Source organism: Podarcis vaucheri (assembly GCF_965113315.1).
Source record: "Podarcis vaucheri genome assembly, chromosome: 8".
NCBI lineage: Eukaryota > Metazoa > Chordata > Lepidosauria > Squamata > Lacertidae > Podarcis > Podarcis vaucheri.
This window is the reverse complement of record NC_138766.1, coordinates 66,760,916-66,787,549: the sequence shown is the minus strand read 5'-3', so window position 1 is coordinate 66,787,549 and position 26,634 is coordinate 66,760,916. Positions and strand designations below refer to the sequence as shown.

Sequence of the window (26,634 nt, the reverse complement as noted above, 5' to 3'; positions counted from 1 at the left end):
TTTTACACGCAAAAAAAAGGAAAAGGAAAATAGTGGACATCTCTTAACTCCCATTGTGTGGACAGAAGCACAAAGGCGTCTCACTCTGGGGAGTGGGTGTTTCTTCCAAACCCCCTCCCCCCTTCAGCGGCCCATTTCCTTTGCGATCCCATTCATTCCTCCACCCAGCCCTACAAGGAACCTCCTCCCTGCCTCTCCCCACCAAACCCCGTCCAGGGCTGGCCTTGGCCGGAGCCGAGGCGGCAGATATCCACGCAGGCGCCGGCGGACCCCTCCTCCCCTCCTTTCCCCCCGGAGGAGCCTGGGGAGGGCGGTCCCCTCTCAGGTCCGCGCGAGGAAGAAGAGGAGGAGGAGGAGGAGGTGGAAGGAGAGGAGGAGTTATGTAGATGACGGATGAACGTTTCTGGAGTGGCGGGGCGAGTCGAGAGGCATAAGCGCAGCCGGGGAAGCGGAGCACGGGCGGCCAGGCAGCCGAGGAGGCCTTGGCGAGCCGGAGGAGGGGCCGCAGCCCGAGGAGGCGGAGGCGGAGGCGGAGGCAGGCGGTTGCTGTGCAAACGAGGCGCCTCGCCGGAGCCGCAGCTGCACTTGGACGCCGCGTTCCCTCCCGGACGGGACGAGCGAGGAGGAGGAGGATGTGGAAGAGCTGACCGAGCTCGATGCCGCCGCGCCGCGTCCTGGACTGAAGGGTCTCCTCTCCCCTCCTCCTCCTCCTCCTCCTCCTCCTGCTGCCTCTGGAGGTGAACCTGCGTCGAGCTGTTCCTCCTCGACAGCGCGGGGGGAATCTCTCCCCCTCCCCTCTTCTCCCCTTTGAGAGAGAGAGAAACCCACCCGAGTGTGCGTGTTCTGTTTTTGTTTTGGCTGTTGGGAAGGGGAGAGAGAGAGAAGAGGGAGAAGGAGGTGGAGAAGGAGGAGGAAGGCAGCGAAGGCAAGGAGCGCTCTCTCTCTCTCTCTCTCTCCCGCTCGCCCGCCGTCTCTGCCTTCTCCATTGAAGCACAGTTCACTATGATCTTACTCGCCTTCAGCACTGCAAGCCGGGGGGATTTCGTGCATCATTCCAGGGTGTTTTTCTTGCAAGCCTTGCTTTGGATTTTATGGGCTACTGGGTGCAGAGCGGAGCAGTATTTCAATGTAGAGGTAAGATCTATCACATCTACGTGTGTATGTGTGTATGTGCGTGTGTGTTTCCTTTCTTTTCTGGGTTGCTTCTTGCATTGATTCAACGTGCAGAAATAAATAAATAAAATAAAAAAATAATAGGGTGTAGGAGAAATCCCAAACCTCCCCAGCAGTCGCTTCTGCGAGCGCAGCCAGGACGCTTTTCCTTCCTGCAGCCAACAGAGTTTCCCGTTTCTGGTGAGCCGCCTCTTGGTCTCAGGATCCCTTGTTGCCCAGGACGGCGAAAAGCCACGATGCGGGGCTCCGGGGGATTCACCATTGCGCCCTGGCAGTACTCTCCCTCCCCTACTTTAAAAAGAGATTGGGGTGGTGGTGAAGTGGACCTCTCCAAAACGCGCATGCATCCGTACGTGACGGGTGGTAGGTTAAAAGTAGCCACTGGACATTAAGACTCAAGAACAGTCTGAATGGGAAAAAATAAAAAAATTTCTTCCTGTAGCACCTTAAAGACCAACTAAGTTAGTTCTTGGTATAAGCTTTCGTGTGCTTATACTAAGGTGCTACAGGAAGAAATTTTTTTATTTTGACTATGGCAGACCAACACGGCTACCCATCTGTAGTCTGAATGGGAGTTTAAGTTGGGGAGGGGGCATGAATTTATATTGCTAAGATCAGGGCGTTGTTGTTTCAATGAAGGTGGAGAGGGAAAAGGCATTCATTGAACAGGACAAGGTTTCTTTTGTCACTTTGAAACATTCCTGTGGACTTTTGCTCCGGGGGCTGCTGTAATGGCTAAACGGATGTCCCCTCAGGCAGCTGCAAACGGGGCGGTGAAGGGAGGCGGGCGTTGTTAAGAGGTGGAGAGGAACTTTGTGAAGTTAGTTAAAATGTGAGAAGGTGAACAGCATCTGGATAGGATGTGCTCTGGGTTCACGGCTAGACTTCAGCTGGGATCCACACCCTACTGCTCCCCCAGTTTTTAGCCTCAGCCCAATATATAGACACTGGATCTGGCTTTTGCAGCACAAACCTTGTACATGTCTACTCAGCAGTAATGCCTATTGAGTTCGGTGGGGCTTGCCTGCACTTAACGTGTGTACAGAGTCGCAGCCTAAGTGTGGTTGGTTATTAAGTGTGCTGCAATTTCTCCGCTTTTGTCCTTTTCTCATATGCTTCGCACAATAATGTCTATCCATCTGTCTGTCAAATCAGTCCCAGTTTGTCCCTTATGTTATCATCCTTATACATGGCCTCCTTTCATCTTGCTCACCACTGCTGCTGGTTCAGGAGTTGAAAGAGACCACACAAACCATAACAACTCTCATTCCTGTATCAGACTTGATCCGTCTTACTGATTACACACCTGCAGCTCAATCCTTTGCTAACCCCAGTGCTTCTTCAGACCCAAAGTGTCTCTTACTCATGCACATTTGAAATTTTCTTCCACACAAACTCCTGTTCTTCTGGCTCTCAGGATCTCAAGCCTTTCTCTGGATGTGTCCCCCCCTTTTTTTTAGCCATAAGAGGAGACTCTCTTTAGTCTGACCATACAAGACTCACATTTTCTGTGTATGTCAATAATATAATTTGTCTTTCTCTTCTAAGGATACTTGTCTATGACTGAACTTCCCAAACCTGGTCACATTCATCTATTATTTCAGGGCTATCCTGGCTATTCTGTCTTGGCTATATTTTATTTTGGCTTCCTCCCACAACCCTGTATTGCCAACTCTTTCCCCCGATGTCTTGTCATAGGGCTAGGCTGAAAGGTGTGAGCAATGCCTGACACCCTTTGGCCTAATTCTGGTTATGGCTCTTGGAGCTGTGGCAGGAGTGCCACTTAGCCAAACTCACTCTGCTCTCTAGAACATCCTTTATCCCCCTCTTTATGCTCATTCTTCCAATGAGAAGTGGAGGAGACTGCCAAGGGGAAGGGGGAAAAGCCACCCAATAGCATCACACCTAGATAGTGCCACATGCAGGGAGTCTGGTAGGCTTTCCAGCTCCAGAAGCATTTCCTCCTGCCACAGCTAGTTGCTGTGCCAGCTGCCTACTCTGCAGGATGCAGGCCAGCAGCAGATGGTGCTAGGACATGAGGAGTGAAAGGATAGTTTAGGGAATCTAGGAAGACACCAGTAAGTAGCAAGGGGGAGAAACTAAACTTACATGGAGCAGTGAAGTAAGGAGGGAAAACTATGAATGAAGAAAAGTTGGAGAAGTGGGTTTAGTATTTTCCCACTTCCTGATACAATGTTTCATAGTCGTGCTTCAGAGCCAGTGTGTAATTGGAAGGTCATGTGTGAAAGTGTGAAATTCAATCTATCTATCTATCATCTATCTATCTATGTATATCTAAACATACTGTATATAAAATTGTCCAGTAGCACCTTAGAGACAAACTAATTTTGTTCTAGGTATAAGCTTTCATGTGCATGCACGCTTCTTCAGATACACACGAAAGCTTATACCTAGAACAAACTTAGTTGGTCTCTAAGCTGCTACTGGACACTATATATATATATCTCGACTGTGTCAGACCAACACAGCTACCTACCTGAATCTGTGAAATTCAAGAGTTCAGTTTTGTTCAACAAAGGACCCTCTCCTTTTTTCTTTTTCTTTTTTGCCTCTGGCCACCTGAAAAAGAGAGGTGTGGAGAGGGTGTTCATTCAGTTCTTACTTCTGGCTCTGCCTACAGTTAGCAGCCATGCCCTCCTAGTAGACATTAGCCACCATTGCTCTGTTCTGTAGGCCATTTCAAAAGCTAAAGTGGAATAATCCAGGCATAAAAGGATCTTTGCCATTCCTGGAGGCTAGCACACTTGGTTTGTCTGGAGAGCAGGTGGCTGGGATTTCTCTGGTCCTGGAATAAATCTCTTGAGAGCAAAGCGCGGTGTCCTGCCTTATCGTCTTCTGCCTCCTTGAGATCAGCATGGTCTCTGCTACCAGGCTGAAGGGAAATTAATTTACATTTATCTCTCAGTAAGGCTGAGAGCTTTTCAAGTGCCATTTGTTGTTGTAAAAAAAAGAACCCGGAGTAGCCGGAGCCACAATGCAGAGGGAACGTGAGGCTAAGGACTTGGCAGCGTTTGGGTGACTCTGTGCCATGGATTTCTCTGTGTCAGCACCAGACCCATAAAACACTTGCACAGGACAATAAATCACGGAGAACCCATCCCTACTTGAGCACAGCAAATTCTGTTCCAGGAGCAATTTAAACAAACATAGAAGCGAGGGGGCTGCTGTAGACCAGAGTCCATTGTAATGGATTTATGGAGGCTAAGCTCACATGCTTGGTAGCATAGGAAATGGAATTTAATTTCACTAGGGCCACTTCAACATGGATCTGTGTTATTTATATTGTTGTTTGGCCATTCTTATAGCATTAAAACAAATACCGAAAGGAGGGCATGTGCGCATACACTCACCACCTGTTGCACATATAGACACGGTTTATGGTGAATATCTCTTTTTGTAAACACTGGATTCTATCCAGCTAAGTTTTAATCAGAGTAGACCGATTGAAGGTAGTTTCTGCATGTGGTGTAGTGGGAAGCGAGGGGCAGATGGGGCTCTTCAACCTGGGAAGATAGCCCATCTAGGAGAAGGAAAACTTTGCTCCCAAACCTCCATTGCCTTGCGGGATATCTTCAGGAGATGAAAATACTAAGAGAGTAAACCCTACAGAATGGAGTCCCTCAGACAGTTGGATGTCTACTTGTGCTCCTCCTTCAGGCAACTCCCGCAGCCATCTGGTGCCAAACATATGGCTGTGCTTTCCTTTGGACCACATCAGTGAGGCTGAGAGGGGGGGTCTTGTCATCTGGGCAGCCCAGGACCTCCATACACACTGCCCAGGCTTATGCCCCAGGGAGGTCATTTAAGTGTTGTTAACACAGCAATTTGACTTCACCCCCGGAGGCGCACCCCATTGTCTCTTGAGGCAGATGAATGCCAACAAGACTGATTGAAGTTAATGATTGAAATCATGGTGATTATTTTCAATGGGTCTACTCTGAGTAGAACTAACATTGGCTATAACCCTTAGGCTGCAATTCTATACTTACATTGGATTAAGCACTATTGAACTCAGTGTTTGGATTAAGCACTATTGAACCTTTGAGTAGGCGAGTATAACATGACACAATTACTTGGTTTTAGCAGGAGGCTTCCAAACGTGTACTCTCCATACGTAATCTGGAAATGGCTGATTCTTCTGGTTTCCATCTCATATTTTAGTGATATTTTTCTAGAATTACTGGAGCTCAGATTACTATGTGTATGTATATATGCCTTTCTTTGTATGTCTTGGAGTTGCAGACTCAAATTCTGCTATGTGCGAGCTCTAAGAATGTCAGCATTCAGTAGCATCAAATAATTGTTGACACTGTTAAGGGGGTAGTCCTTAACAGATGTGGTTGTGACCGGGGCATGGGAAGGAGGTGCAGGGTGTGTGGTCTGCCCTGGGTGTCATCCCTGAGGGAGTGACAAAATGGCACACCTTGGAGGGCAGCTCAGGGCCCCACGATGCCCAAAATGGCAGCGTGGGGCTTGCATCCGCCAGGCGGACTCCATGGGCAACTCACCATGGCACCCTCATGGGCGGATCACGACTGTGCCCCCATGGGCAGTTTCGTCCCGCCCCTGCCGCTTTGGGTGCTGGAGCAGCTAGGTACGGCCCTGGTTGTGACACATACTTGTGTATTGTTAGTCACATAAAAAGGCTATGCAATAGACAATGTGAAATCCTGTTCAGTAAAGCGATAAACACTGGCAGTTCAGAACTTGGTATACAGACTTGGCAGTCTTGGCCTTGACCGCAATTTATCATTTTAAATGATAAACTAATTAATCTGCATGTTATGTAGGGCTGTGCCATGGATTTAAGAGCCTTAGATTCATCTGTTCATTTGATTGTGTGCAGAAGTCTGCTGTCTCTGAAATGAATGAGGATTTGGTTTGGGTGCACACAACAATATGCGTGAAAGCAGACTATTGAACTGGGGGCATCATGCTTATTTGTTACTCTTGAATACTCTGTGTCCTGATTTGGTTGGTTGAATGGATGGTTAACGCCATTGCAAAGAGTCAAGTCATCCTTGAATGTTTGTTACACTCGAGTATGTTCAACGATTGGGCTTAGAGTCAATTTGTATTTGTCTGCTGCCGCAGAACAAATCTAGAGTACTATGGCAACATAAAAAATAATTCATAGTAGCATGAAATTGGCAAGGAATGAGTAGCTACCAGTGTGGCAGTGTGGGTGGCTTCCCAGTGCTGAGGTTGCTGCCAGTAGACTGAGAGGGGAAAGTTGGCATGGCACAGTAGCATTGGATTGGCTCTGCTGCTGAGCCTGTGCTATGCCAATCTCCCTGCTGCCTCACCCCTCTCCTGCTTAGTTACGGGCAGCAACTTCCATGTTGGGAAGTCAGATAAGAAACCCCACTCCACTGACTGCTGCAAGGAAGAACTTGCCTCTTCAGAAGGATGTAGTGAACAGGGAGGATATAGGTCAAAGTCAACTACCTGACTGATGCCAGCCAGAGCATTGGGAGGCAGACCACTCTCTAACAGTGGCATAATAGCCAGGTTGAGGAAGGGAGATTATTAAATGAGAAGAAGACTCTCGTGTTCTTCTAGCCAGCTTTAGTAAGGGTGGAAATACCACATTATTCTACTTATTTGATGATACCTAGTTATTTATTTACTAAATCTCTTCCTTGACGGAAACCTTGAACTGGTTTGCATAAAATAGAATAAAAACCTCTTGAGGATGGCACTTGTTACACATTTTTAGAATAGGGATAATGCAAGGACAAAAGAGGAAGACGAAGAAGCCTAGTCATGGTGCTCCCAGCATGGTTCCCCTGTGTGCTCTGAGGCTGGTGGGTTGTGTGGCAAAATCATGTTTGCTCTTTTTTTCATACAGAAATGAGTTGTGGGTCCATTAGAAAATGCGGATACTGCTGTTAACAAGCATGATATACGGTGCAACAACAAATTGCAGTGCTGTGAAACATGGTATAAGTCAATGACTTGGACTGCAGTGTCCATAGATCAGTATTTCATGTTCTTCTGTAGATTTGGCAACCTGAACTTGCTTGTAATCCCTAATAATAAATGAGAGACTTTAGGAGCATGGGCAGGGTTTGGCTACTGCACATTTCCAGCAGTGGGAGAAGAGATCTGCTGGCAGAGAAACTGCCATGTCAAGTTCCTGCCATTTTGCTTTTCTTACAACCTGTTGGCTACAGTGGGAGGCATGCCATTTTTGTGGGAATGGCAAGGAAATGAAAGGACTTTGGATGTAATATGTCAACACCCACCTCTCCTATTCCCCTTCCATATCTTATTATTCCGCTACTCATCCAGAGGAACATCTGTGCTGGTGGAGTTTTTTTACTGACATGTGGGCTTGCAGTGATATAAGTGTCATCCCACCATCATCATGCCTTCTCTGCCAGCAGAGCAGCACATAAACTCTCAGCCAACTTCTTGGTGAGGCTTAGATTACACATTTATCAAGTTAAAAATACATGATGGGAAGTTTAATTCCAGAGCCTTGCAAATCTACAAAAGTTATTAGCCCATCTTTCACCTTATCATTCATTTTTGAAATTAAGAAATAGGCCCCATCCCCCAAATTTCATAAAATTTCAAAGTCTAGTTGTCTGGAGGTAATTCTTATCACAGTTGATCAGATGAGTTCTATTTTCTAGCCCAGTGTTTGCGCCCCGGTTTATCACAGTTGCATGGAAGTCAAAATTCCATAGAATCCTCATAAATCTATATTATTTTAATTAAATGTTCTGGTGTCAACCCCTATAGGAGTCAATATTAACTGAAAATCCGGTAGTTGCTGAGAGGTCACATCCTTAACTTTCTGTGTATGCAATGGCACCTACTTTTAATTAAACATGGTTAGGATTGAGAGCTTTGCATCCATTTCCCACCACAATGTTATTTCTGTTGTTCCGCCTTGCATATACATCATTGGTAAATACTTAGGGGCAATCCAGTGAGATTTTCAAAGCAAGCCTTGCTTTTCTACATGCAGTTCCTTAAGTGACTTTAAACTTCCCCTTTTAATAATCGTGGCAGTTTAATTGCTTATTATGGAACATAACACAGTGGAATCAAAACCTCTGAGAAATGCTGTCAAAAATGTAGAATTTTTCTTCCCCGTGGCAAACAGTGGCTGCAAACTTCCTTGTTTTTCACTGCTAACAGACTTCACAATTAATGGTCTGCTGTTACTGAATTGCTACACATGACCTTTCTTGGTTTCTGCATTTATCTAACACCCTGATCCCTATGCATATTTACCAAGAAATTATCTGTGTCAATTTTAAAATTGAAGTTTTTTCCAAGTAAAGTATGTTAAAGCACATTTAGCTGGAAGTAAGTCTCACTGAACTAAATGGGACTTAATTCCAAGTAAAAGTCTGAAAGCTATGTGTGCGCTTTTGAGCCACTATTTCTGTTAGGAACAAGTATGGAGAAATTGGGTTAGCAACACCCCTCTTCACTTTTTGGTGTGTTATTATTAGGACGTTGGGATGCTGAAGTATTCTAATGAGAGCTTATTAAAAACCATCCCAAGAAACTCAAAAGAAGAAGTGAGGAATATCCTGTTTCTTATGAATTTTGGAGCATATTAACTGTCTTCATATTGCTCTTGTGCATGCATTCCACCCTGAGATGGTAGTAATGCCTGGTAGAAGGAACTGTGGTCATTATTAGCACCTATTCTCAAATTGTGAGGTTGAAGCTGGTTTCCAAAATGGTTGGAAATGGTTTCTTGATTCTGGTCCTGCAACATTGTTCTTCTTGACCAGGGGCTCAACTCTCCCTATTCATGATCTAGTTAAGTTGCACAGTGTAAAGAAGTACTTTATTTTATCTGTCCTGAATTGTCCAACATTTAGCTTTCTTTGTTGACTGTCCATGAATTGTCCTGGTATAAAAGAAGGAAGGAGCTTTTCTCTGACCACTTCCCCACACCATACAAAAATTTATGTGTCTTCTATCATGTCTCCTCTTATTTGCTTTTCTCTAAAGTAAAAAGCCCCAAACTTTTCTCCTAAGGGACTTGTGCTATCTCATTTATCATTTTGGTTGCCCTTTTTGAACATTTTCCATCCCTACAATAGTCTTTTTGAGGGGAGATGGCCGGAACCGTACACAGTATTCCAAGTCTAGTCTCAACTTTCTTTGTATAATAGTGTTATGTTATTGCCAATGTTATTTTCACTTCCTTTCCTAATGATCCCTAGCATGGAATTTGCCTTTTTCACAACTGCCTCACTTTGGGTTGAAGCACTCATTATGCTATCCACTAGGACCCCAAGGTCTTATTCCTGGTCAGTCTCTTCTCTGTTCAGACCCCATAAGCATGTATGTGAAACGATTTTTGGCTGCATTGTGGATCCTTTTTCACTTGCCTGCATTGAATTGCACTTGCCATTTTATTGCCCATTCACTTGATTTGAGAGATCCTTTTGGAGTCCTTCACTGTCTCATTATTTTAAGGACTCTGAACAATTTAGCACCACCAGCAAACTTGGCCACCTCACTGCTCACCCCTAACTGTAACTCATTTCCGAACAAGTTAAAAAGCATAGGTCCCTATCCAGATCATTGGGGAACTCCTCTTCCTTACATCTCTCCATTCGGAGAACTGTTCACCTATTCCTACTCTGTGTTTCCTTTTGCCACGTCTCTTATTCCATGACTGCTCAGACTACTCAGACTTTGGTGAGATAATTTGTTGAAAGCTTTTTGAAATTCCAAGTATGCTATGTCAACCGAATCACTTATGTTGATATGCTTGTTGACACCCTTAAAGAACCCTAATAGGTATCTTGTCAAAAGTGTTTTGAAAGCCTAAGTATATGATGTCAACTGGATCAACCTTATCTATATGCTTGTTGACACTGCTGAGTGAGATGAATGAACCAACCTGGACCCTGTGATCGTCAGCATATTTGGGGCCAGGAGGTAAGTTGTTCTTCAGGTCTGTTGGCCATACTGGAGCTTTGGCCTTCCTCATAACAACTTTGGCAGATAAGGCCAAATAAGTCACAGTTGGAGGGGAGGATGTAAGCCTCTGGCTGCCCCTTGAAGAGAATGGGGTATCCCATTAAAGGGTTCCTGGAGGGGACACTCCTATCTGGATGCCCATTGGGGCTAGGGCCATAGCACTCCTCCAAAGGCAAGTTTGGGGTGTCTTACCAATTTGATGTATGCCATAGTACTTGCTTGCCATTGACTCAGCCTCATGGAAATCTTCCAGCAGGCAGATTTCCTCCTGGAAATCCTCATGGAAATCTTCCAGCAGGCAGGCTGGATGAACCAGTTTCAGGGCTGTCTTAACCATATGCGGCGCCGGGATGCAAAGATCTGCCCGGCACCCCCCCCCCAGGTTGCCCAGTCCCAGGTACGCAGGAGGGCAGAGCTGGCCGGCTGCCTCAGCATCTTGCTGGCTCAGTTGCCCCTGAACTTGTGGTGCAGAGCCACCCGCAGCAGAAGAGCCCACTGCGGCACTCCAATTGATGGGTGGGTTCTTCTCCAGACTCAACTCTCAGGCCCTGGACTCTTGGCCTGGCACCCCTGAGAGCCTGGCACCCGGGTGCCCTGCACCTGTAGAGCCTATAGGTAAGATGGCCCTGACCAGGTTATGCCCAGTGCCTAAGCCTAAGCCATCTGTAATCAGTAAAGTTGTGGCCTAATTTGAAACAAAGATCATTGTCACGAGAGGCTATTCAGATACATGCATGGTCTGGGGTTGGGGGCTCACAGCATGTGGGTCTGCAACTATCTTTTTGCAGAAATGTAGACCTTTGATAACATCTTCAGACAACATTACTTTAGGAAAATTTACATTAAAAAATACTGTACAGCCCCCACCCCCAATAACATATGTTCACTGGGTGGCTCATAAGAAATAATTGTGCCAAGAGCTTTATCTTTTGAACGGAGGTTGTATGCTATTTTGATGGTGTTTATTTCACTTATTTGGTTGCTTGGCAACCATTTACACCACACTGCTGCTTATTGTCATTAGTTGTAAGCATATTTTAACATACTGGTGATGGTATTTAAGGATTCCCATCTTCAAAGAATTCACATTTAGCATTAATACTAGTAGTAACATTTAGAACTGCTACTTCACTAATTATGTAGTAATGATTTCTGTGTTTACGCCAAATCATTTCTTTGTTTGTTTCCAGACCTGAGTTTTAGTGATGGATAATATGACAGGTATGTATACCTTAAGACTTAATTTATTCAGGCTTATATCCATATAGTCAGGTATTCCTCCAAGTATTGGGGAAGAGCTTTGGCTCAGAGTTGGAGCTCAGACTTTATGTACAGAAAGTCCCAAGTTAAAACCCTAGCAACTCTATGTAGGGCTGGGATTTGCAAAAAACAAAAACGAAAAACACCATTTGTGAAGGGTCACTACCAGTCAGTAAAGACAGTGCTGATCTAGATTGCACCCCAGCAGTCTGACACAGCATACGACAGCTTCCTATGCAACCCAAAAACAGATGGCCTCTTCAAAGATTTGAAATCTTTTTTTCATTCTCAAGGTTGCAGTGCAGAAGAGGCACTTGGCAAAATCCGCTTGCTGCCACTGCAAGTGAGAGGAATTTGGAACTGATTTTGACACGAGCATTACTGTTAAAGTACAAAATTGTTTCTTTCTTTTTAACTGCTACAGTAGTTGTATCACTAAACCACATGTTACCATTTGATTCCCACGAGAAGTCTGAACCATTGTGCTCTTGCTCAGGGGAAAAGGCAATGCTGGTTTTCCTAAAGGACTTGCTTGTGAGCTGTTTTCTAGCACGGATTTCATATATCTATCTGTATATCTATCTGTCCTGATTTAGACCGGTATGGGTAGGTTCCTTTTGGTTTCTGGTCTGAAGGCATGTAGAAGGAGGAGGAAAGGGGGCATTCGTGAAGCGCCTGCAGTTCTACTTTTGGTATTGAAGGGAAATAAAGGTAAAAAAGCAAATAGGAAACTTTGTTCTCTGCTGTTTCACACACAGAAAAAAAACAAAGCCCTTCTGTAATTATTCATATCTTCAGTGCACCCATTTCACACTACATCAAATGGGAAGGTTCTCAGTAGGAATGAAAAATCTGTCAGTTTCGGTTTCTCATTTTCCTTCAGTTCACATTTCTGGATTTGCTTTTTTTAAAAGTTGTCATGACAATTCATCAGCATTTTTGTGTGAATTTGTCCTAATATACACATTTTGTATGCAATTTTGCCCAATGTCTGCATTTTTGCAAAGCAATTATCTATAATATCATACACTTTGCCCTAGTGTATGCATTTTGTACACATTGCTTAGGAGGAGAAGAGTATTTCAATATTCAGAGAAAAGTGAATTCCAAAAGATGGAAGTGTTTGGGTTTGTGCATTGCTTTAGATTAGAATGTTTGCTTTTAAAACTGAAGTGACTTTCTCATCCATCCCTAGCTCACAACCCAATGCTATGAATATTTACTGAGAAGTGCTCAGTAGGTCTTACTCCCAGGAAAGTCTGCATAGGATTGCCGCTTCAGTTGTTTGAGCAAGATCTTTTCAATTGTACAGTTTTTGTCAGATCTAATTTTTAGGTACAAAATGAAAAACTGTTTGGTGTTCTTCATAGTTGAGAACCCCTCATTGGTTACTAGGCTCTGAAAAGAGCAGCTGAGAGGGTAATGCAGTAAGAATACAGTAAGTAAGTAAGTAAGTAAGTATGGAGAATACAGTAAGTCTACAACTTACGCACATTTTAACTTGCACACATTGGGTTTTACACACTTGGCAAGGAGAAAGGAGAAAAATAAAAAAGGGGATGGAAAGGGAGCAGGTGTCCCAGAAAAAAAGACTGTCACAACCCTACCCACCATAGCACCCAATGTTTGTTTTGTTTGTTTATTGTTAATACGGCCAACAGCCAACATACTATTGCAGCCAATGTGTTTTGATTATAGGTAACTTTTGCTTTAGGTGCTATTCCTAGAACATAACCCCCACGTAAGTTGCAGGCTTACTGCATGTCAAAAGGATTGTGGAATAGTTGAGTGGTGCATCAGATGATGGGTTGTTCAGGTCAGTCCTGAGTAAAACCAAATCCATAGATCTATCCTGAATTTGGCGGGCACAGTATTTTTGTGCTGTCTCAGCAGAGCCTAACTCTGAGTTCTTGAAGATGGGACTTTTGTTCTGCATGTTTCTGACTCATTCTTTGATTGCTTCCCATCTTCTTTCCATACCATTTTGAAGGATGCTAAACCACTGATTCTAGATGAATTCCAGGGAAATCCAGCTTCTTTGGATTAAGTCTTTAGTATTTTTATACCAGTCTTCTCCCTTCATGCAGAAGCAACTTCTAATAATTTTTGGTAAAGGGGAGGAGGGATTCAGCAGCAGAAAGCACTTTCTATATTTCCTTTGATCTTCCTTTGAGTCCTCCATCAGTACAAGGAAGGTACTCGCTGGAGATTTGGGCTATTATGATGAAGCTTATAAGGGGGACAATTGTAAGGTCTTAATTGTTTTGAGCTTCATTAGCAAAGTAGCAGCACCCACAATAAAATCAAGTAGATCTGTTTTCTGAATATTTTGACAAACATTTCTCTACTGACTAATTAATAAGTTTTTCAGTTGTAATAAGAACTAATAACTTTTCCGCTTGGGGACTATTTGAGACTCTTTTTAGAAGAGCAGAGGAACTGGCAGAGCATCCGAGGTCTATTATACTTTAATACATAAAGATTCAGTTTAGTAGATTCCTGTCTCTAATATCCAGATTTTTCAGTCCCTAAAAACATAAAGTAGCAGGTCATAGGCATCACTGTAATAAGGAATGTGTTCTAGAAGCAGTGCTGGAAATGCTGAAAGATGGAGAAGGCAGAGTCGAAAAGCAGTGTTGATCTAACTGGGGGAAATTCTTCTTGTCCTCATAGGTCATTAGCTGAGAGGCTATTCACAGAGAGGTCATCCGGCACAAACCTTCATGGAATAAAAGGCCATTCGTGTCAGCGGAGGTTGTGCAGGAGAATTTCTCACTGGATTGCACCACTGACCTTTAAACGTAGAACTGAAGGCTCCCATTTAGCATGAGATTCTTTCTGACCATCTCATTAGAACACAGCCATTCCTTGGTGTATCTCAACATGGATTGTGGTAATTGGGACCATAGCTGATGATCATCAGGTTTCTCAATTCTTCAATGGGTGCATAGTGAGTTACTTCCCTTGTTTAGGCTGTTCCAGGAATAGGATGTGGACTGTGGCAAGCAGAAACTGAATTTCCTTCCCTCATTCACATTCTGTTCCATTCTTCAGGACCTACCGTTTCCCTCAGGCGTCCAATCTCCAGTTGACCTTTATAATGTATTCCCAACTTTTATTTTGGTGGGAGAGGGAGAGATGGCATGGAAGACAGAGACTTCATGCATTTGCTGCATTTCTAATATTAGCTACCTGTATCCAAAGCAGCTAATGTTTTTGGGGTTTTTTGCGTAAAAACTATGGTTGCAATACTACATCCAGTTACACATTTATACAACTATTGTTTTCCCCAAGTGTGGTTATGTTTGGTGAGCTGGATTTCTGCTATATATCAGGAATAGTTTGGTATCCTATGTGAGTGTTTGGTTTCTAATAAATTGTCAGCATATTTCCTTGGATTATTTAGGATCAGTGTCAAGAAGGAGGCCCATTTATTTTATCTATTTCATGTATTAAAATATTTCTAAACTGCCCACTTGTAAAATATCACGGTGATGTACGGCAATGAATGCAGATATAACTGAACATAAAACACCATAACATCAATACAAAATAATTGTAAAAATGTCAGGCTCATCTCAGGAAAATTAGGCCTGTTGGCATAAAAAGGTCTTCAAGACAAATCTGAAAGTTAGTAATGAGGATGCCTGTCAAATCTCTGCTAGAAGAGTATTCCATGGTATAGGACTGGTGACAGTGATGGCTGGTGTCCCTTGGGACTGGTGGGGCAAAAGGCATGGAACCCAACAGCAGATGGAGCCAGAGACAAAGACAGATGGAGTCATCACATTCTACTTCTGCCCCCATCCTCCTCCCTACTGAGTTCTACAAGGGCAAAACTGAGACTAAGTAAGGGGAAACTCACAGCCAGGGCCACTCCCTGGACTGGATGCAAGTAAGAAGGTAGGCAGATGGGAACTGGCTGAGGTCAGACTGAAGTTCCCCATTTGCCCTGTTCCACTGACCAAGAACACCAAAGGCCCAGCTTCTAACTGAGGTCCATTGTGCATCTGTAATGCAGGGGACGACTAACAGGACTCCTCAGGGTATAAGGGCTCAGTCATTATTTTTATTTTTTTCTTTCAACTGAAGCAAGATGCCCTATGTACTTATGTAGCACCCTGCTTGTGGTTAACGCTTAGCTGGAATGAAATATTCAACGCAGCAATAGAGAAATTAAAATAATTATTTATTTGTCAGACAAATAAATGAGAGGCACAGTGGTATATGGTTACCAAGCTCTGGCCTGGCTCCTGCCATTATGGCCAGCCCTTATATTCCCTTAATCCAGCCCCCTTTGCTCCTCCTGTGGCTGCCTCTGTCCAATCAGCCTAGTTGGATTTCCTATTGGCTGATTGCTATACCCAATCCTAAAAGATACACCCACATCCTCCTGTCCTTATATGGAACACAAACAGCTATATATTGTTACATCTATAAATGACAAATAAGTAGTAATATATCTTACATGTGTCTCAACAAGGAATCTTAATTACCAGCTCACCTCTTGCCCTCCTTGCCCTTTTGCCTTCTAAAACAAATGGTTAATCTTAAATTTTTATCTTAAACATATGTCAAGGATCTTGAGTTTCACATCAACATTGAAAGATCTACTTCATTTGAAGGTTTCTAAACAAATGTCTGACAGCTAATATATCAGGACAGCATTTGATGGCGTCTTCTTGTCTGGCAAGAGGCTGGGCTCAATGGCCCCTGTGGTCTATTCGAACTCTAGGACTCTATGATTCTATGAAATAAGAATCTAACATCTAAATTTGTTACTTTCTAAATCCTTTGCATAGTTACATTTAAGCCAATATATTTAAGCTAATATATTTCATACATTATCATAGGTAACCTTTTAAAAGAATAAAGCTTCTCAAAGTAGAAAGGAAGGAACTCAGTAAAAAAACAGTTTCAAAAGAAGCCTCTCCAGTTTACAACCCCTCATTCAGCCAGCTGCTTTTCCCATTAGACAAAAAGACTTGCTAGCTAGATGCTTCCCCATTTGGTCTTGGCCTTTTAACCTTAGAAAGAAGATCTGGGTCATTTACTGGGAGGCACATTGATATTATTTTACTATTTACCAACTATTAATTATGTTTATCTCTGCCTTTTTTATCTTCTGTAACATGTAGGGTCCGTGTCCTGTAATTTCAGCTTTTACGACTTTGAGAATTGTTTTCTGCTATCAATCAAAGGGGCCCTTGTCTAGAAGAATAAACATTACCAAGGTTGTAAACTGCTGGTCTTCTGGCTTGAAACTTTTGAAAATCTTTAAGCTCTCTTTAATATACAAGTCCTGATCAAACATTAATAAAATGCAGGCTTATGCCTGATGCCTCATTCCCCCCTTTCAAGCTCAAGGACCTTCGTCCCAAGTGTCCTTGATAGCTTGACCTTCATCATATTCCTGAGGTAAAGCTCTGTATAGGGCCATGATATGAGGTAGAGTTTCATTTGAAACCATCTTGCTAATTGTACTTCTAAAACATGAAATGATACATGGCATCATACATAAAACCATTACCACTACTGTCAAGAAAAACAAGCAAGACAATAGTATCCCTTTGAGTCCTGTGACATTAGGTAACCAATTGGTGAGCCATCCCATATCCCATCCTTCCCATGTTTGTACTGGGACATGTGCTATATTCTCCATCTTTGTGGCCAACACACGGATTGCCTCACCATTATCTGAAATGTTAAAGCAACAGGCATTCCCTGTCAAGTTCAAGACTCCACATAGGCCTCCCTGCTTGGCAAGTACATAATCCATTCCCATTTTCAGCTGCAAAATGGCGGCTCTACTTTCATCCAACTGTTGTGCAATAAGTCTCAAACTCCGGGCCGTTGCATTGGTTACAAGTTCCACTACTGCTTGCAATCGAATTATTCTGTTTAGATTATAAATAGGATCCCGTGCCCCTTGTATGAGCTCACCAGGATTCCAGGAGGCAGGATCATAATAGGCTATAATGCGCTCTGGTGGCCAATCATCAGTACCGCTCCAACTTTGGGTACTTCCTCCTGCTATATGAGAAATATCAGCGTTTCTTCGTGTTCGCTTGGCCAAATTAGTGGGCATAATCCACATTGGTGGCAATACCCATCCCAGGAAACAAGTCCCACTCCATTTGGAGGGGAGTTTCTTGTATGCCCATTCTCCACATATCCACCACAACCATCGTGTCTGAGGTCTTTGGTACGTGGAGTACAGAAGGCGAAATAGCAAAAGAGGTAGAGAGTTCACAGTGCAGTATGTTAGATTGCCTTTTTCTGTCACAGTTATGTTCCATACCACTTTCCATGCATGAATAAAAGGAGGTGCACAGGGCAAGGCATCCCGAGTTCGATAGGTAGTATCGTGTGCCCAGGTATTCTTAATATTATCCCAAGTATAGTGACAATGAGAAGAGCCTATCATGGTAGAATCAGCTGCATCTGATGATTTATGTACACAGAATTCCCCTTGTACAGGTATAACTCGTAATGGTTTAGTTGAGTTCCATCCGGGGAAATTCTGTACTTCTGTTTGGTGTGGTATTTCGCTTACCATACCAATGGCATCTAATGGTATCGGTAATAAGGGCATACCTCCCTCTGAATCATCTGGCCCGAGAGAGCAAACAAGGCAATTGGTCCTATTTGCAACATTGGCTACCATTTCAGCTAAACCTACCCACATATTGTGGTCATGGTGGAATCCATATTTAGTCAATTTGGCCAGATTCAAGGACCCTTCCCCTTCCCAAGGGATCAGGATTAATAATAGAATCATGTTGATGTCTAGCATATGCATTCCTTCCACAAAAGATTACCTTATAGTGATAGCAAATAAATATTAGTCCCAATATAATTCCCCCAGTGACAGGAATGGGGAACCACCAAGACCAAAACATATATCCCGAGGATCCCCAATAAGTAATATCTCTGATAATTGTTCCACAAGGGGGGGGGCAGTCAATTAATTGTATAAGAGAATCTTTCCTTTCACAATCGCTGGTTCTGATGCTCCTCAAGCTTCAGGCGTGCGCAGGTCAGCCAGCTTCCAGGTTGTGGCTGCAGCAGGCCGGTCGTCTAATGTTGCCCGTGACCTAGCCCGTTCCCGGTAGGGCTAGATACAGGGGTTTTTGGAGAGAGTCAGTTTTAAAGGATTAGAGGGGTCACCTTTGCACGTCCAACTGCCTTCGGACTTCTTCAAACGGGAGTGATGAATCCAGGGGGTCACCTCAGCTACCTTCACCGCTGTTGGAGTAGAGAGCAAGACGGTGTAAGGTCCACGCCACTTAGGTGCAAGTGGATCACGTTTCCACTCTTTCACCCATACGCTATCGCCAGCCTGGAACTGATGAATCGGCTCGGCAATGCTGCACGGCGTGCGCTCGAGGGCCCACCTGTTAAGAGAAACAAAAACACGGGAGAGAGATTGCACTTGTCCCTGTGTCACATGGTCTCCTATTTGTTTAAGGTCAACTGAAATATCCTGAACAAAGGAGGGCGGTCTCCCATACAGGAGCTCAAAAGGTGACAACTTAAGTCTTTTTGTGGGTGCACACCGAACACGAAACAGTGTTATGGGTAACACATCTACCCATCCCAATCCCGTTTCCTGGGTTAATTTTGCCAATTGGGTTTTCAAAGTCCGATTCATTCTTTCAGTTTTCCCTGAACTCTGAGGCCTATATGCTGCATGCAGTCTCCATTTCACTTGTAGGACTCGACATACTTCTTGTACTACTTGATCAATGAACGCTGGCCCATTGTCACTTCCAATGCATCTAGGTAACCCAAATCTCGGGATCAATTCAGTGAGGAGTCTCTTAGTTACCTCTCGTGCCTTTTCAGTTCGGGTGGGAAAAGCTTCAACCCATCCGGTAAGAGTATCCACAAACACAAGGAGATACTTGAATCCCTTAGAAGGGACCAGCTCTGTGAAGTCCACAATTAGGCTTTCCATGGGGACATATCCCACATGTTGGATTCCAGGAGGTTGTACCGGTCCCTGCCTGGGATTGTTTTTAGCACAAAGAACACATTTCTGTGAAATGCAAGTTGCTAATTGTGATAGATTAATAATATACAACTTCCGACTGAGACTCTCTCTGGTTGCAGTACCGCCAAGGTGAGTAGATTCATGATAATTTCTTACAATTGTGCCTGCTAGGTGATGAGGTACATAAATCCTATTGTCCGGCAGGATCATCCAACCGTCCTTCACAACCGCTCCTTCCTGTTCAGCCCACTTCCTCTCTTCTGGGGTATAGTGAGGTTTAACTTCTTCTGGAACTACCTCTGGTATGAGGGCTGCTATAAATCCTCCCACAGGCTTTTGGGCTGCCTCTCGGGCTGCTTTGTCAGCAGCATGATTTCCTCTGGTTATTGGATCCCTTCCTCGTCCATGACCTTTGCAGTGCATTACAGCAATCTGTTCTGGAGCCCATACTGCTTCTAACAGGATTTCTACTTCAGGTCCATATTTCAAGGCCTTCCCGTGGGCTCCTATTAGACCTCTTTCTTTCCATAGAGCACCATGTGCATGCAGGGTTAAGAAGGCATATTTAGAATCAGTATAGATGTTTGCCTTACATCCGGCTGCCAATTGCAGAGCTCTTGTTAAACCTATAAGTTCAGCTTTTTGTGCCGAGGTGCCAGCAGGCAAAGCTTCAGCTTCCACAACTTCCTCATTGGTGACCACAGCATATCCTGCTCGTCTGGCACCTTCATGCAGGTAACTGCTACCATCAGTATAATATACAACATCTGGATTTTTCAATGGTTCATCTTTCAGATCGGGTCTACTGGAATAAACTTCATCCATTATTTGGAGACAATCATGTGATTCTTCATCATCTACCTCTGGTAGGGGCAGCAAAGTCGCTGGATTGAGCATATTCACTACTCGTAGATGAATCCTGGGATTTTCACACAATAGGCCTTGGTACCTAGCCATCCTTGGGTTCGTTAGCCAATAACTACCCTTATATTCCATGAGTGTCAGAACAGCATGAGGTACATTCACATACATCGTCTGGCCGAAGGTAAATTTATCAGCTTCTTTGACAAGGCTGGCAGTGGCCGCTACTGCCCTTAGGCATGGAGGCCATCCTTTTGCTACTGAGTCCAATTGTTTTGACAAATAAGCTACTGGACGGTTCCAACTTCCTAATCTCTGGGTCAGGACTGCCGCTGCAATCCCATTCTGTTCATGTACATACAGCTGAAAGGGTTTTTCTGAATTAGGCAGTCCAAGGGCTGGGGCCTCCATAAGTCGTTGTTTGATAACTAAAAAAGCTTGTTGCTGCTCAGGTCCCCATACGAATGGGTCCTTTTCTGCACCTCGAGTGCTTTCATGTAAGGGCTTGGCCAGACTGCTGAAATCAGGTATCCATAGTCTACAAAACCCTGCTGTTCCCAAGAATCCTCTGAGTTGTTTCCTTGTGGTAGGTTCCTTGATAAGGCAAATAGCTTCTTTCCTCTCTGGTCTCAGTGCTCGTTGTTGGTGTGAGATGTCAAAGCCCAAATATTTGACCTTTTCTAAACATAACTGTGCCTTTTTCTGGGAAACTCGATAGCCAGCTTGCCAGAGCAAGTGGAGCAGTTCCTCTGTACCTTCTTTACAGGTATCAAAATCCTTTGCTGCTAGTATAAGGTCATCTACATATTGCAGAACCACCTTTTCTCCAGGTATTGAGGGGTAACTTGTTAGATCCTTCGCCAAGGCAGTGCCAAATAAAGTTGGGGAATTTTTGAATCCCTGGGGCAATCTCGTCCAGGTTAGCTGGCCTTTTGTTCCTGTCAAAGGGTCTTCCCACTGGAAGGCAAATATAGGTTGGCTCTGTGGTGCCAGCCGGCAACAGAAGAATGCATCTTTCAAGTCCAATACAGTAAAAAATGTTGCTTCTGGTGGGATCAAACTCAGCAGGGTGTATGGGTTTGGTACATTTGGGTGCAAGGTCTCGATAGCCTGGTTTACGAGCCTCAAGTCCTGCACTGGCCTGTATTCATCTGTCCCAGGTTTTCGAACAGGCAAAAGGGGTGTGTTCCATTCTGATTGGCAGGGTTTAAGCAGACCATATTTTAATAGGCGGTCCAAATGTTTTTGGATGCCCTCTGCTGCTCGCCGGGGTAAAGGATATTGCTTTACAGATACAGGGGTAGCCATAGGTTTTAAGGTTACTACAATTGGAGCTATATTCTTGGCCATTCCTGGTGGGCTATTTTCGGCCCATACTCCTGGTGGCACCTGTAGGGTTCGGAGGAGCTTGTTTAACTCTGTTTCCAATGTGGGTTGGACTTGCAGGGCTGACATTAGGCGCCATGATTGTTCCTTAGGTACTGAGAGGGAAATTATTCCTGCTGCCTTTGATGGCAGTTTCATTTCTGGACCTCGAGGAGTGAAGGTGATTTGGGCCTGCAATTTGGACAGCATATCTCTACCTAAGAGAGGTATTGGACACTCAGGTATATACAAAAACTGATGGGTTAAACGATGCCCCCCAATCTGGCATTCCAAAGGTTGGAGGAAAGACCTCTTAGCTGACTGACCAGTGGCACTTTTAATGACTACACTTTTGGATGCCTTTTTCTGCAATAGTTCTGGGAGTACTGAGTATTCAGCCCCAGTATCAATCATAAAGTCTATTAAATGGCTTCCTAATTGAATCGTGACCGTGGGCTCCTGGAAGCCTAACTTTATGGAGTCCGGTCGTTCCTAGTCTTGGGTAAAATCCTCCTCTGCCAGTCCAATGAAATTGTCTCTACTCTGTCCTTGTCCAGGTCTCTGATATCTTCCATTTCGGATCATTCCCCGTCCCCGTCCCTGGTTTCTTGGGCCGGAGCCTGGGCCTGGGCCTGGGCCTGGGCGTACTTCTTCCAACCTCAGGGGTTCAGGACACTCCCGCTTCCAATGACCCTCCTTCTTGCAATTTGCACATTGATTCCTTCCCAGTGGTGGATTTCTTCCCCGCCCTCTTCCTCCATTTAAGGGGCGGTAGTCTTGCTTCACTGCTGTGGCCAGCATTACCATCTTTTCCTTCTGCCACTTCTTCTTCTCTTGCTTCTCAGCCTCATCCCTATTCCGATAAACTCGGCGTGCAATGGCCATAATTTGGCTCATCAGCATCCCTTCCCATCCTTCTGATTTCTGAATTTTCTTACGAATGTCGGAAGCGCACTGGGCCACAAATGTAGCAGTAATCATTCTACTGTTTTCAGGGGCTTCAGGGTCAAAAGGAGTCCATATACGATAGGCTTCCTGCAGCCTCTCTAAAAAGTCTCCTGGACTCTCATTTGATTTCTGTTCTACTTCTGAGACTTTAGACATATTAGTGGGCTTCTGGCATGCCCTGCGGATACCTTGCACAAGCGTCTGGCGGTAGGTGGTAAGCCTGGCCAGATGAATTGCATTGTTTGGATCCCAATTAGGATCTTCCAAGGGAAAGTTGTCTTGGAGATGATGGTCAATATTAAAAACATTTCCCACTCTGGCCTGCTCACGCAAATATATCTGTGCCTTTTCAATTATGTCTCTCCTTTCCTCAGTGGTGAACAGAGTATTCAGGAGCTGGCGGCAATCTGTCCAAGTAGGACTATGAGTATTTATTATTGAAGTCACCAAGTCCATCATAGCCTGAGGTTTTTCTGCGAAAGATGGGGTGTGTGTTTTCCAATTCATCAGATCCGTAGTTGTGAATGGAATGTACTGAAGGGTCGAAGTTCGAGGTGGCCGTCGTCCGGGTTGCCCGTTAACCAGCACAGGCTCCTCAAGTGCATCAAATACTCTTCTGAGAGGGGCTAGTACGTGATCTTTCTCTTCGCTTTGCTCTAGGGGCCTCAAATCATAGGGGATGGTATTTGTCCCAAGGCGTTCTTTTAGCAGCCTTATACGCCTGGCTGTATTGCTTGCTGACCGATTAAGGTCTCCCTGTAACTTCTGTAATAATTCTCTAGGACTTGGATGTACAGGGGTTTGGGGTAGGCAATCAGTTGTTCCACTAAAAGAGACTGTAGATGGAGTTCTACTGGGACTCACAGATGGAATAACCACTTCTGCTTGGGCTTTATTATAGGCCTCCAATGCCTCCTGAAGATATTTATCATAATCTATCAAGGAATCAAGTTCTGTGGCTCCAGCCCCATTATTCATTCCACTTTCTTGCCTTGGGGTTACAACTGGTGGAGTGTTTGGATTAGGCTCCCTTCGATGTGGAGCATAGGGTGGAGGTGGAAGCAGCTCTTCCTCTGGTCCCTCAAAAATGGGTTTGAGTTTATTTGGCAAGATTCCTTTCCTAGCTTCGGCTTTTACAGCCAATAATTTGCATCGTTGGACTTTGCATTCCCTTATCCATGGAGGATTTTTATTTAATGTGCTCAGCCAGGAATCTATATATGAAAATTGTTCTGGGCATCCTCCAGTTTCTTTGGCGATGTTAGACCAAAGTTTGCTTACTAAATTTATATCAAAGGTTCCTTGAGATGGCCATTCAGTATTTTGCTTCGGCCACTCTAATTCACATAACGTTCTCAGGCGCTCTGGCGTCATTTTGACTCCATATGCCCCTGAGAAGGCTTTCTTAAAATTACTTAACATGCATTCAAGAGGTGTATTTCCCCCCTTTGAACCCCCAACTCCCATTGTATGGCCCTGTGAAGTATCCACTCAGTCACTCACACACACACTTCGTGAGTTTCCTTGCTCAGTGAAGTCGCCTTACTGAGAACCGAAGTACTACCCACTCCACACTCAGGTCAGCTACAGATTGCTCTGTACTTTCTCACACATACAATGCGCTAGATACTTCACCACACACTACCTCCCATTCTTCCCTTTTCCCCCACCAGACCACCATCTGATATACCCAACCACCTAGCGTACTCAGTTCCCACTTACTGAGACGCAGAAGTTTGATCAAGACTTCTCTTCCTCCCAATTAATTGGAGGGCCAAAAATCCCTTTGTGCACTTACCCTTGGTTGGTTCCGTTTCCCCCCGGTCCGTCGCCGCCAGTGAGCAGGGTATCAGACAGATGAGACTTCTGCGTTCCCCTGGAAAAAAACTTTCCAGTGCGCGCTGGGTAAGCAGTTTAGAGATCCTCTCTCTTGTACCCTGCCCAGTAGGGCGAAGGGGCTGCGTTCCAGCAGACCACTTATCCGAGTCACGGCACCATAAAATGTAGCACCCTGCTTGTGGTTAACGCTTAGCTGGAATGAAATATTCAACGCAGCAATAGAGAAATTAAAATAATTATTTATTTGTCAGACAAATAAATGAGAGGCACAGTGGTATATGGTTACCAAGCTCTGGCCTGGCTCCTGCCATTATGGCCAGCCCTTATATTCCCTTAATCCAGCCCCCTTTGCTCCTCCTGTGGCTGCCTCTGTCCAATCAGCCTAGTTGGATTTCCTATTGGCTGATTGCTATACCCAATCCTAAAAGATACACCCACATCCTCCTGTCCTTATATGGAACACAAACAGCTATATATTGTTACATCTATAAATGACAAATAAGTAGTAATATATCTTACATGTGTCTCAACAAGGAATCTTAATTACCAGCTCACCTCTTGCCCTCCTTGCCCTTTTGCCTTCTAAAACAAATGGTTAATCTTAAATTTTTATCTTAAACATATGTCAAGGATCTTGAGTTTCACATCAACATTGAAAGATCTACTTCATTTGAAGGTTTCTAAACAAATGTCTGACAGCTAATATATCAGGACAGCATTTGATGGCGTCTTCTTGTCTGGCAAGAGGCTGGGCTCAATGGCCCCTGTGGTCTATTCGAACTCTAGGACTCTATGATTCTATGAAATAAGAATCTAACATCTAAATTTGTTACTTTCTAAATCCTTTGCATAGTTACATTTAAGCCAATATATTTAAGCTAATATATTTCATACATTATCATAGGTAACCTTTTAAAAGAATAAAGCTTCTCAAAGTAGAAAGGAAGGAACTCAGTAAAAAAACAGTTTCAAAAGAAGCCTCTCCAGTTTACAACCCCTCATTCAGCCAGCTGCTTTTCCCATTAGACAAAAAGACTTGCTAGCTAGATGCTTCCCCATTTGGTCTTGGCCTTTTAACCTTAGAAAGAAGATCTGGGTCATTTACTGGGAGGCACATTGATATTATTTTACTATTTACCAACTATTAATTATGTTTATCTCTGCCTTTTTTATCTTCTGTAACATGTAGGGTCCGTGTCCTGTAATTTCAGCTTTTACGACTTTGAGAATTGTTTTCTGCTATCAATCAAAGGGGCCCTTGTCTAGAAGAATAAACATTACCAAGGTTGTAAACTGCTGGTCTTCTGGCTTGAAACTTTTGAAAATCTTTAAGCTCTCTTTAATATACAAGTCCTGATCAAACATTAATAAAATGCAGGCTTATGCCTGATGCCTCATTTAAAGCCATTCAAGTTGCTAACAAACCATGAAATGAATCCCAGGGTATTAGAACCCTGATTGTGAAGAACAACTCTGGTTGAGGCAGCAGTATATAATTTTTGTTATTAGCCTGAAAAACAAATGCTGATTCTCTCTGCAATACTCATCACAGTTATCTGGAATTCTTCTTTGGCAATCACTCGTAGCCAAGTAAGATTGTCTTCCATAAACATGGTTTTAACAATAAGTCCGTAAGTGACTGTGGAGGCCAATTCTGGATCCACACGTCCTTCCACAGTGGGGACATGGGTTTCTGAGTGGGAGTTGATTTGCCAAGTGTGCTTTCCTCCTAGCACGTTTCTCCCTTGCATCCTGAATTCGAGTGTCTTCAAAGTCCATGACACCTTTGGTAAAGGCAGTTCTCCAACTGGAGTGCTCGCAAGCCAGTGTTTCCCAGTTGTCCATGTTTATACTACATTTTTAAAGATTTGTCTTTAAACCTCTTTTGTTGACCATCAGCAGTACGTTTTCCATTTTTAAGTTCGGAATAGAGTAGTTGCTTTGGAAGACAATCATCAGGCATCCGCACAACATGACCAGTCCCACAAAGTTGATGTTGAAGAATCATTGCTTCAACAGTGGTGATCTTCGCTTCTTCCAGTACACTGATATTAGTTAGCCTGTCTTCCCATGTGTAAAAATTTTCGGAGACACCATTGATGGAATCTTTTGAGGAGTTGGAGATGGCATTTATAAGTGGCCATGTTTCAAAAGCATATAGTAAGGTTGGTAGTACAGTAGCTTTGTAAACAAGCATTTTGGTTTCC

At 44.0% G+C, this 26,634-nt stretch overlaps 1 protein-coding gene across 2 annotated transcripts in view; it reads left to right on the top strand.

Annotated features, from left to right (window-relative positions):
• The first annotated feature begins 302 nt into the window (after positions 1-302).
• The window catches only part of MMP16 (matrix metallopeptidase 16), a 182,582-nt gene continuing 156,250 nt past the window's right edge, over positions 303-26,634 (top strand). Inside the window, exon 1 of one of the 2 annotated variants that reach the window (XM_082233656.1) lies at positions 303-1,134. In XM_082233656.1, the coding sequence (XP_082089782.1) occupies positions 1,003-1,134 (132 nt within the window). In that variant the 5' untranslated portion in view covers positions 303-1,002. The remainder of the gene's footprint in view (positions 1,135-26,634) is intronic. The other variant, XM_082233657.1, reaches the window with a different exon arrangement.